A 12,580-nucleotide genomic window follows, 5' to 3' on the forward strand; every position below is an offset into this window, starting at 1 on the left:
GTCCTGGTTTTCATCAGCAATCAATTGATGGCCACACAAGAAACTATAGATGTTGGAATCAAGTAAAACGCAAAGTGTTGAAGTAACGCAATCTTTACTTTAGACTTTGGTGAAACAGCAAGGAAACAGGCCCTTCGGCCCATCAAGTCCAGACTGACCAGCGATCACTCCATGCTTGCACTATCCTGCATTCATTCATTCATCATCGTTGAAATCATTAGCGACGCGGTGGTGCTGGTTTCCAACAGGAATGGTGACGGATGCCCCACACATCTCTGTCCTCCAGTTCCTGCGGACTTCTGCCGCTGGAAGTATAGGATTTTGGTGTGTGTGCTTTATCATCTTTCCTTACAATGCTATGTACCACAGTAATCGCAACTTCTACTAAAGGAAGGTACCTACTCACTGGGGACAATTTATAATTTTACCAAAGCCAATTAACCTATAGACCGGCACATTTCTGGAGTGTGGGAGGAATCCCGAGTACCCGTAGAAAATCCACGCGGTCACAGGGAGAAAGTACAAACTCCATTCAGACAGCAACTGTAGTCAGGATGGAAACCGGGTCTCTAGCAACAACTCTACTGCTGCATCACTGTGCTACTCCGTGAAGGGAATTGATAGGTGACGTTTTGGGTGGGTCCCTATATTACCAAATCTGTAAGTTCTGGAATTCATACCTTAAACCTTTTTATTTCTCTGCTTTCATCTCCTCAAGGCATTACTTTCACATTCACCAAAACTTTGATCATAATCTCTTTACATTATAATGTCATGTTTGTCTGTCTGTATTCCTATTAAGTATCTTGGAATGTTTATTATGCCAAATAGCTATATGTTTCATTTTCAGTTTGGAGGTACAGCATGGAAATAAGTCCATGCTGACCATGTCAACCATGAAACTCATTAACTTTAATATCAAGCAATTTAACACAAGAACTAAAACGAACCAGATTCAAAAATATCACAAACACAATTATTTTTATTTAAACTAAAAATGCAGAGAAATAAAAATAATTCTTAAAATTAATGCAGATTATTTATTTATTTATCAATTTTGTGGGATCCCTCTCATTGACAAGCCAGCATTTATTGCCAATAGCAAGCAAATTGAATAACAACGTAATAATTTGATAAAATCCACATAAAATATACAGTGGAAAATATTGCAGCCATTGCAAGAAGTTTATGTAAATAGCGAACATAATTAGTTATATCTTATTAAAATCTTATTGCGTAGACATCATGCTTTGACAAGTGGAAATATTAGAAACAAAGTAGGAAATTGTAGAACAAGCTCTCAGAAGTTATAGAGCGAAGCGTTCAGTTGCATCATTTGTGATAGTTGAGGTGATCCAGAAGTGGAATTGAGTTCACTCGATTAATTTCTTAGTTTTGGGTCCAAAGCCTGAAAAATAAAATCATTTTTCAATTTTCTCATTTATAATCTACCTCACGACATCTTCAGTAAATACATTACAAGGTGAGATAAAACGGTACTTTATATAAGCTGAGAAATATCATCACTGCTGATGAAACACATTGAGAAAGCAGGAGAGTCTCTCCCATCTGTCCCAACAATTATAGAAACATAGAAACATAGAAAATAGGTGCAGGAGTAGGCCATTCGGCCCTTCGAGCCTGCACCGCCATTCAATATGATCATGGCTGATCATCCAACTCAGTATCCTGTACCTGCCTTCTCTCCATACCCCCTAATCCCTTTAGCCACAAGGGCCACATATAACTCCCTCTTAAATATAGCCAATGAACTGGCCTCAACTACCTTCTGTGGCAGAGAGTTCCAGAGATTCATCACTCTATGTGTGAAAAATATTTTTCTCATCTCGGTCCTAAAAGATTTCCCCCTTATCCTTAAACTGTGACCCCTTGTTCTGGACTTCCCCAACATCGGGAACAATCTTCCTGCATCTAGCCTGTCCAACCCATTAAGAATTTTGTAAGTTTCTATAAGATCCCCCCTCAATCTTCTAAATTCTAGCGAGTACAAGCCGAGTCTCTCCAGTCTTTCTTCATATGAAAGTCCTGCATCCCAGGAATCAGTCTGGTGAACCTTCTCTGTACTCACTCTATGGCAAGAATGTCCTTCCTCAGATTAGGAGACCAAAACTGTATGCAATACTCCAGGTGTGGTTTCACCAAGACCCTGTACCACTGCAGTAGAACCTCCCTGCTCCTATACTCAAATCCTTTTGCTATGAATGCTAACATACCATTCGCTTTCTTCACTGCCTGCTGCACCTGCATGCCTACTTTCAATGACTGGTGTACCATGACACCCAGGTCTCGTTGCATCTCCCCTTTTCCTAATCGGCCACCATTCAGATAATAGTCTACTTTCCTGTTTTTGCCACCAAAGTGGATAACCTCACATTTATCCACATTATACTGCATCTGCCATGCATTTGCTGCATCTGCCATGCATTTGATCTGCCATGCAATTTATAATATGCAGGTTATAATATCACTACTACCCGTAACTCTACTCAATCAATCATTGAACCATAGAATTATAGAAACATACAGCACAAGTGGGGCGGCACATTGGCACAATGGTAGAGTTGCTGCCTTACAGTGCTTTCAGCGCCAGAGACCCGGGTTTGATCTCGACTATGGGTGCTGTCTGTAAGGAGCTTGTATGTTCTCCCCATGATCATGTGGGTTATCTCCAAGATCTTCGGTTTCCCCTCAACTCCAAAGACATACAGGTTTGTAAATTAATTGCTTGGTATAAAAGTAACTTGTCTCTAGTGTGTGGAGGATAATGTTAATATGCGGAGATTGCTGGTTGACGCGGACTTGTTGGCTGATGGGCCTGTTACCGCGCTATATCTCTAAATGAATTAAAAAAATTAATATTAAAAAGAACCAGGTCCTGATGAAACACCACGTCCATGCTCACCATAGTAACTATCTACACTGGTCCTATTTTCCGACATTGGGCAAGTATCCTTTTACTCCAAATAACTGTCCACATTTTTTAAAATTATGCAATACCATGTGAAAAACCTCAGCCAAGGTGGGGGATGGAGGTGTAGAGTGACTGGACATCCATGGTGAAGATGAGGGGGTGAGGGCCTAGAGAGTGGAATGCGTGGAGGCGGCGGAGTGTCTGAGGTGTCTAGAACATAGGTGGGAAGGGATTTGACCAAGGGGGATAGGATGGAGTCAAGGTATGTGGAGATGAGCTCGGTGGGGCACGAACACGCAGAGACAATGGGTCTGCCGGGAGAGCCGGGTTTGTGGATTTTGGGGAGAAGGTCTGAGGTGTCTAGAACATAGGTGGGAAGGGATTTGACCAAGGGGGATAGGATGGAGTCAAGGTATGTGGAGATGAGTTCGGTGGGGCACGAACAAGCAGAGACAATGGGTCTACCGGGAGAGCCGGGTTTGTAGATTTTGGGGAGAAGGTAAAAACGGGCCGTGCGGGGCTGGGGAACGATGAGGTTGGAAGCTTGGTCGGGCAGGGCGTGGGAATTGATGAAGTCGGTGATGGTGCTAGATATGGTGGCCTGGTGCTCGTCAGTGGGGTCATGGTCCAAGGGTAAGTAGGAGGAGGTGTCCGAGAGTTGGCGCGTGGCCTCAGCTTTGTAGAGATCGACGCGCCAGACTACCACGGCACCTCCCTTGTCAGCTGGTTTGATAACACAATCTGGGTTTTTGCGGAGTGATTTAATGGCAGTGCGTTCAGGGGGGGAGAGATTAGAGTGAGACAGGGGAGTGGAGAAGTTGAGGCGGTTGACGTCGCGGCAGCAGTTCTGGATAAAGAGTTCCAGAGCCGGGACTTTATGAGGGGGGTTCCACGAGGAGGGGGTGCGTTGGAGATGGGAAAAAGGGTCATCATTGGGGGGCGAGGACTCCTTCCCATAGAAGTGCGCTGTGATGCGGAGGCGACGGTAGAAGCTCTCCAAGTCATGGTGGGCGCGGAACTCATTGAGATGGGGACGGAGGGGGACAAAGGTAATACCTCTGCTGAGGACAGATCATTCGGTGTGGGAGAGGGGGAGGTCGGGGGGGATGGTGAACACCCGGCAGGGATGGGAGTTGGGGCCAGAGGAAGGCAGGTGGGTGGACTGGGGACAGGGCGATGTGTAGGGGGGGGTTGTGGGTGTTGGAGGGGTGGTGGGTGGTCAGGGGGTGGGGGGGTGAGAGGGCTGTAATGTGGGTGGGGAAGAGCGGGGGTGACATAGTTGGAGGGGGATGGGGAGAGTCAGTGGAGCAGCCACTGAGGTTAGCAAGGCTGGGCAGACGGGCACTAGGACCCAGTGGAGTTAAGCCCAGGAGAGTGGGAGTGAGCAGCGTGGAGGCTCCAGGCCCAATGCAGAGTCCAGGCTCCAGGTAAGGCGACGGCTGTGGGTTGCTGGAGGGGGGTGGAGTGGCGCGGGTCACCGGACCCGATGGTTGGAGTCCCGTGGCAGTTGAGTCGGGTTCCGCGGGCGATGCGTGGGAGGTCCCGGTGGGTGGATAGTCGGCGGGGCGGCGCGGGTCGGCCATAGCGGTGGGGCGGCGAGATGAGTCGGGTGCGTTGCGTCAGCCATGTTGGGGGGGCCCCGGTCCGGCGGTCGGGTCCGGCGGCGAAGCCGGGTAGGTCAGGTCCGGCGGTGATGTTGGGTAAGTCGGGTCCGGCGGCGGTGTCCTGTAGGTCGGGTCCGGCGGCGGTGTCCGGTAGGTCGGGTCCGGCAGCGATGTTAGGTGGGCCCAGTGCGGTGGCGATGTTAGGTGGGCCCGGTCCGGCGACGATGCCCGGTAGGTCGGGTCCGGCGACGATGCCCGGTAGGTCGGGTCCGGCGACGATGCCCGGTAGGTCGGGTCCGGCGGCGATGCCGGGTAGGTCGGGTCCGGCGGCGATGCCGGGTAGGTCGGGTCCGGCGGCGATGCCGGGTAGGTCGGGTCCGGCGGCGATGTCCGGTAGGTCGGGTCCGGCGGCGATGTTAGGCAGGCCCAGTGCGGCGGCGATGTTCAGTGGGCCCGGTCCGGCGACGATGCTGGATGGGCCCAGCGCGGCGGCGATGTCGGGTAGGCCCGGTGCGGCGATGAGGCTGGGTGGTCCCGGAGGGCAGCGAGGGTCGGAGGAATCAGCAATGGGGAGGGGGTCCAAGTTGCCGTAGAATCGACGAGGCTGGGCGTCATCGGTAGGCAGGTGAGGGTCGGCGGCGGCATCGATGTGGAGGTCGGTGAAGGCGGCATCTTGGTGGGTATTGAAGGCGCTCCTCGTGGCCAAAATGGCATCGCGGGACTCGGGCAGGCGATGCAGGCCGGAGTTGGGGCCTGGAGTCTGCGGGTGATCGAGTCGCGGGGCGTCGGGAGCGGCCTGGAGGCGGGATAATTTAAGGTCCTTGGTGGAGTTAAGGTAGGCCAGGAATTTTTGATTGAAGAGGTGGATCTTCCGGCGGATGAAATATAATTGGGGTCCGTTGCAGGTATGGGTTAGTGAGGCCTGAAGTTCAGGGAGTGTCGATGTGAGGTCCTGCTGGTGCCGGCGCATCGCGACCAGGGTGGATCTCAGTGCCCGGTTGGAGAATTGCTGGGTATGCCGGTGGATGGCCAGTCGGTACCGATGGTCCGGTTGGGGTCCGAACTGGGAGGTAGGGAACTGGAGCTGGAAGCCATGGGGTATGAGATGGAGGCACAGGCAGGCCCCGAGGAAGCAAATGTGGCTGTGGTATCGAGTGTGGGTAAGGATGTGGTCGTACAGTTGGAGTGCAGGGGGGATCACAGAAGGTGTGCAGTTAGAGAGGAGGCTGTGAAACTGTCTCCGGAGAGAGGAGGAGAACTTCTTCAAAGTAGGCATACCTTGAGGAGATATCGCAGTGGAGTAGACAAAGTGTTCAAGAAGGAACTGCAGATGCTGGAAGATCGAAGGTACACAAAAATGCTGGAGAAACTCAGCGGGTGCAGCAGCATCTATGGAGCGAAGGAAATAGGCGACGTTTCGGGCCGAAACCCTTCTTCAGACTGATGGGGGGTGGGGGGGAGAAGGAAGGAAAAAGGGAGGAGGAGGAGCCCGAGGGCAGGGGGATGGGAGGAGACAGCTCGAGGGTTAAGGAAGGGGAGGAGACAGCAAGGGCTAGCAAAACTGGGAGAATTCAACGTTCATGCCATCCGGACGCAAGCAACCCAGGCGGAATATGAGGTGCTGTTCCTCCAATTTCCGGTGTTGCTCACTCTGGCAATGGAGGAGACCCAGGACAGAGAGGTCGGATTGGGAATGGGAGGGGGAGTTGAAGTGCTGACGTAGTAACTATCTACACTGGTCCTATTTTCCGACATTGGGCAAGTATCCTTTTACTCCAAATAACTGTCCAAATTTTTTTTAAATTATGCAATAGCATGTGAAAAACCTCAGCCAAGGATCTCGAAGTTTTTCAACTCTTACTTTAAACCTCTGGTAATATATATACTCCTGTTCTATGAAAAGTATTCAAATCATCTATGCTATCTAAGCCCCTCATAATTTTGTAAACCTCTTTTCAGTCACCTTTCAGCCTCTTACGTTCCAATGCAAATAAATCCAGTCTTTGAACCTCTCGTTGTAACTGCAGCCTTCATTTGCAGGTAACATCGCAGAGAATCTCTTTTGCACTCTCTATATTGGTAACATATCCTTCCTTTAGTCTATTGCCTATTGTCTATTGTCTATTATGAACCAGACTGTACATAATAGACAATAGACAATTAGTGCAGGTGTAGGCCATTCGGCCCTTCGTGCCAGCACCGCCATTCACTGTGATCATGGCTGATCATTCACAATCAGTACCCCGTTCCTGCCTTCTCCCCATATCCCCTGACTCCGCTATCTTTAAGAGCTCTATCTAACTCTCTAACTCACCCATGGTGTCATGACCGAGGGGGGCCTACGACCTAAGTCTCTCTTGAAAGCATCCAGAGAATTGGCCTCCACTGCCTTCTGAGGCAGAGAATTCCACACATTCACAACCCTCGGTGTGAAAAAGCTTTTCCTCATCTCTGTTCTAAATGGCTTACCCCTTATTCCTAAACTGTGGCCCCTGGTTCTGGACACCCCCAACATCAGGAACATGTTTCCTGCCTCTAGCATGTCCAAACCCTTAATAATCTTATATGATTCAATAAGATCCCCTCTCATCCATCTAAATTTCAGAGTTTAGAAGCCCAGCCGCTCCATTCTATCAACATATGACAGTCCTGCCATCCCATGAATTAACCTTGTAAACCTATGTTGCACTCCCTCAATAGCAAGAATGTTCTTCCTCAAATTTGGAGAGCAAAACTGCACACAACACTCCAGGTGTGGACTCACTAGGGCTCTGTACAACTGCAGAAGGATCTCTTTGCTCCTATACTCAACTCCTCTTGTTATGAAGGCCAATATACCATTTGCTTTCTTCACTGCCTGCTGTACCTGCATGCTTACTTTCAGTGACTGATGAACTAGGACCCCCAGATCTCGTTGTACTTCTCCTTTTCCCAACTTGACACCATTCAGATAATAATCTGCCTTCCTGGCTTTGCCACCAAAGTGGATAACCTCACATCTATCTACATTAAACTGCATCTGCCATGCATCTGCCCACTCACCCAACCTGTCCAAGTCACCCTATGTTAACTTTTATGTAGTTGTGTGTCTTGTTGCTTTTTCATTTAGTATGGCTGTATGGTAATTCGAGTTTCACTCTACCTTAATTGGTACACATGACAACAAACTGCCCTTTGAACCTTTATATCAATAATCATCCTTCTGTGGTATCACAGATGTGGGGATGTTTACTGATGACTGTGCACCGTTCTATTCTATACAAAATTCTTCTGAAAATGAATCAACCAATGCCTGCATTCAGTAAGAACAGGACAATATTTGAGTATGTGCTGATAAATAACATTGATAATGACCAGAGAGAATCAGACTACCCACCCTTGATATTCAATGGCAACACTAATGCTGAGACCCCCGTCATCAACAGCATTGGGTGGAGGACAGCCTTCATGGTCTCCAATGGCCAGATCTGAATTGGACTAGCTACATAACTACTGTGGCTAATAGAACAGATCAGAGGCTGAGTGCCCTTCAGCAGGTATCTCAGATGTTTGCGCCCCAAAGCCTCGTCACCATCTACAAGGCATAAGCCAGGAGCATAATGGAATCCTCTCCCTTTGCCTGTGTTAGCTCCAACAACACTCAAGCAACTCAACAACATCCACCAACTTGGCATTCTTTACCACCTTCAATAATAACCTATCCCTGCAGTGAGTACCATTAACAAAATGCATTACAGCTACTCACCTTGGACACTAAGAGCATTTTCCAAACCTGTAACTTCTCTTGCAGGGACAAAGGCAGTAAACCCATGGGAACAACATCATCTGCAGCTTCCTCTCCAAGTCCAATACCATCTCAGTTTGGATTATTTCCTCAATGAATCATTGGTGTTGAATCTTAATCCTGCAACTTCCTATCATGGCAAAGGTGGGAGCACCTTCATCTGGGAACCACAACAGTTCAAGAGGAAGGTTCATCAGCATTATCCCAAAGACAATTAGGGATGGTGACTAAATGTGGGCCCTACCAGTGTCATTCAAATCCTGAAAAATCTTTCAAATACATTGGAATACCAACCAGCCTTAAAGATGACCTTCAACCATTTGGCACGGGGATTCACACAGATTTTTTTCCCACTTTTCAGCTTGAATCTGTGAAAAGAAGATACATTTTAGAATCTAATCCACAGAAATTGAATTCCTTCCTCTGAAAGGCAGAGGCTTCAGCAAAAATTAGAAAGAAAGCTGTTAGGGTTTGCTTCAACCCGATTTCATTAAAAATAATTTAAATAAAGAACACACATTAATACAAAAGCGGGTGGAGGGGTTACTCCTTTGATTCAAATGTAATGTGAAGACTCACATTATCTCCAGTCTCTCACAGTGCAAACCTCTGGGAATATATTTCATGCTCTTCATGAACTTCGGGTGAATAAATTTCCAGGTTGGTTGAATGCATTGACAACGTCCTTGAATTTCTAAGGTCGGAATACCTGTGAATGGATATTATGGCTGTATTCAATGAAATTATACTCAATTCACTTCTTAGATATTAGTAATCAGTGCACTGCTGAAACACTGTCTGATATTAAAACATAATGATGCAGAATTTGGACATTCGCTTTCCCATCTCCTGAGGCTCCACACATAGTTGACCACTTTGGTTTCTGAGGGAATTTATTCTCTCTCTGATTACTCTTATTCCCTTAAAATACATAAAATCTCATTGGATTCTTCTTGATCTGGCAGAGCCATCTCATGGCCCCTTTTGCCCTGATTTTGTTCTTAAGTACACTCCTCAATCTTCTACATTCCTCCAGGGATACTCTTGATCCCAGCTGCCTACACCCACCCATGCCTCTTTTTGTTTCCTGACCAAAACCTCAATTTCGCTCAACATCTAGGATTCCTTAAGGGGCTGTCCCACGGGCGACCTAATTGGTGAGTTTAGAAGAGTTTAGGAGAGTTTAGGGCCTGTCCCACTTGGGTGGCCTAATCCACGAGATCTGGCGAGTTTGCCCTCGACTCATACTCACCGCATGGTCGACATGAGGTCATAGGAGGTCTTCGTAATTCTCCTTCATGCTCGAGAGTGGTCTCCACGTACTCGAGGCTTCAGCTAGGTCACGCCGTTTTTTTCAATGTGTTAAAAAATGCCCGGGAGTAAAAAAAGGTTGCGATGGAAAAAATTGATACTTTTTTTACTCGTAGGTTTAGTCGTAGTTGGAGTAGTAGGTCGGCATGTTAGTCGTGGGTAATCAAGGGGAGTCGAAGGTAGTCGTAGATAGTCGTAGATAGTCTTCAACATAGTTGAAGGAGGTTGAAGGAGATCAAAGGAGGTCGTCATCATTCTCCACTATTTGGTGTCCAATTTTCCCAAAGTTAGTCATCAGCTAGTCGTAGCTAGTCAAAGCTGGTCTTCAACATAGTCGGAGGAGGTCGAAGGAGGTCTTCTACATAGTCGAAGGAGGTTTTCAACATGTCATTTTTTCAAACTCTTCTAAACTCGCCAATTAGGTCGCCCAAGTGGGACAGCCCCTTTTCTCCTACCTGCCTTGCCCTTCATTCTAACAAGAAATGCATGCCTTGAACTCTCCCCATCACACTGTCAAGGAGGCTTTGAGAAAATCCTTGTATGAATCGCTCTGTCCACTGGGCAATAATTTCCCGTGGTTGAGTCTGTTTCAGCATGGTGGTGCTGGGCGTGTGAGTTTTGGGCCCGATTTCCCATTGGGGACCTTTTCAGCAGCCTTGTCAACCTGCACTGCCCTCATCAATACATTATGTAATGTCTTAAAAATTCAATCAAGTTGATCAGTTGATCTTCTCCCTTTAGCAAAACTATTCTGAGTCTTCCATTAATCACTTCCTATCAAAGTATATATGAATCCTTATCCTCAGATTTTCTTCAAATAACTTATTTCTTTTGAAGGAAGATAGAGCCAGGAAACCTGTGGTCCCTAGTTTAAATGGACAATGTGCGAGACACAATTTTTAAAGATAAACAAATATAACTGCAGATACTGGATCTGAACCAAAAATAGGAATATTGGAATAAATCAGCCTATCTACTTGACTGAGATAAGACTGAGTGTGGATATGATAAAAAAAGTTGCTTTAAATGTATTTCTGGTGCACCACAAACATAGCTTCAGCAATATTCTTATTGTTACATCATGGCTTACATTGTCTTAATTTGGTCTTTGGCTGAAAATGAATTTCTTCAGTCAAACAGTTCTACTCTGTAGCAGTAACTCAGCAGGTCAGCCAGCATCTCTAGAGAACATGAATAGATGATGTTTCGGGTTAGTAAACAAGAAGCTGTCTGACCCATTGAGTGACTCCAATACGTTATGCTTTTTTTGTAAACCAGGATTGTCTATTCTTTCAGAAATCCCTCCTTCAATACACAATTATTGATTATAATTGAAAGAAGAGATTTTTGTGCAACTGAACGGCAGAGAAGGCTTGAGGAGCTGAATATCATATTTCGAGCTCTTGAGTCTATGTTTTTTATCCTGCCTTTCTCTAAGACTTTATTCAATGAGTGACTCCATGGAAATAACAACCACTTTGAAAAATGGGAGATTGTTGATTAAATCATTTAGGATTTCCTCACCATTTTTGGCTGTAATTGTATTCACGCTGTGAAGTTTAAATCAGCCGGCTGCCATTATAATTCAATGAGAATAACTATGCACAAATTTCAGTCAAAAATGATTTGCTTAAATTATTTGAAGATTTACAGAGACATTTTTCTTTCTTTTAGATGTACATTGTTGTTACCCTCTGCAAATGTGGAGCATTGAATTCCAAACGCTTACAATATAAAGTAGAAAGGGAAAGACATTTCCTGTAAATCTCAAACATATCAAACATTATATCATTGTTTGACCTGTTCTTTCACTTTATGGTGAAAAGTACCTCTGATAAAAAATACATTGAACATTTTTTTAAATTATATTTTCCAAATAACTTTACATGTCCAAATAGCGGCATGAACTTGGAGTCAAATAACCAAGATGAACTCAGTTACAAAATTCCTTGCCACATCCCAGAGCAATGAGACGTAAAACAAATCACAACCTACCATGAGCAGCAAAGGCACACAGAAGCAGAAGCAGAATTGTCATGGTAGATGTCCTGCTCATTTTTACTTCACTGTTGATTCGTCCTCTGCTGAGGAATCCTCTGTTTGTCCACGACTCTGTCCTTCCTCTCTGTTGGTGTTTGACTGAAGAGTGGTGCACTGAAATCCCTTTTATTGACCTCTTCTACTTTCAATTTGCACAAAGTCTGAGGTGGATTTTGTCAAAGAGGGAAACTCCTGAGGAACTTCCCAAACTTGAGTAAAGCAAACTTTAACTATTCTGTCTTTCATCGCTATGTAAAATCCACACGGAAAATCACTCCATGCAGAGGATGGGATGAGTTATCTTGAACTATCTAAACATTTTGAGAATACCTTAAACTGCTCCTCATCTGCTTTGCTGTGATTGCACTTCCGGAAACTGTTTTAGTGTTTCTTGCATCCATTGTATTGTGCCTGAGTATTCTATAATTGTAGGTCATTTTAATTGTTTCAGAGGCAATCAAACTAATCTAATAGCTTTAACACCTGGTTCAGTCAAGGGAATGGTTAAATAATCTGGGATATACATTTCACATTAAAGATCAGGTAACCAAAACATGGTCATATAGTGCTCCACATAACAGCCTGGGTGAATGCCCCACTGTTGCAGATCAACTCTACATTAAATCTCCCCTTGGCTCAAGTAGGACCCTGGCACAAATTTGTTACAAGCAGCTGACTCTGACCAAATCAATGAGGTTATGAGGATAGAATGATGTCGCCAGTTATAGATCACATCTAATGGCACAGTCTGAACAAACCTTGCCTGCAAAAATATTTGGTTAGCTGATTAGGACACCTCTCTATCAGATGTTGTCGCTGATGTTTGAGATTCAACGTGTGAAACAATTGAAAACATCCAATCATCAATAAAAATTAAACAAGCAAAAAAAATTATAACATTGCTTTATT

The 12,580-nt window shown here is 45.7% G+C and overlaps 1 protein-coding gene across 1 annotated transcript; it reads right to left on the minus strand.

Annotated features, from left to right (window-relative positions):
* Positions 1 to 989: 989 nt before the first annotated feature.
* LOC116975033 (interleukin-8-like) lies at positions 990 to 11,914 on the minus strand. The gene is made up of 4 exons (XM_033023699.1): positions 11,627 to 11,914; positions 8,900 to 9,029; positions 8,615 to 8,688; positions 990 to 1,408 (listed from the first exon to the last, which is right to left on the minus strand). Exons 1-4 carry the CDS (start codon positions 11,685 to 11,687, stop codon positions 1,374 to 1,376), a joined length of 300 nt encoding a protein of 99 aa, XP_032879590.1. The 5' UTR covers positions 11,688 to 11,914; the 3' UTR covers positions 990 to 1,373.
* Positions 11,915 to 12,580: the final 666 nt, after the last annotated feature.

This window comes from Amblyraja radiata, chromosome 1 (genome assembly GCF_010909765.2).
Source record: "Amblyraja radiata isolate CabotCenter1 chromosome 1, sAmbRad1.1.pri, whole genome shotgun sequence".
Taxonomy (NCBI): Eukaryota; Metazoa; Chordata; class Chondrichthyes; order Rajiformes; family Rajidae; genus Amblyraja; species Amblyraja radiata.

Bases quoted from the DNA above. Each gene is read 5' to 3' on its own strand.
- LOC116975033 (XM_033023699.1), bottom strand. From the start codon at position 11,687: ATGAGCAGGACATCTACCATGACAATTCTGCTTCTGCTTCTGTGTGCC. The intron at 8,689-8,899 runs GTGAGTCTTCAC...TTCTTTTCACAG, and splicing joins TGTGAGAGACTGGAGATAAT to ATTCAAGCTGAAAAGTGGGA. The intron at 1,409-8,614 runs GTTGGTATTCCA...TTTATTTTTCAG, and splicing joins GAAGGTCATCTTTAAGGCTG to GCTTTGGACCCAAAACTAAG.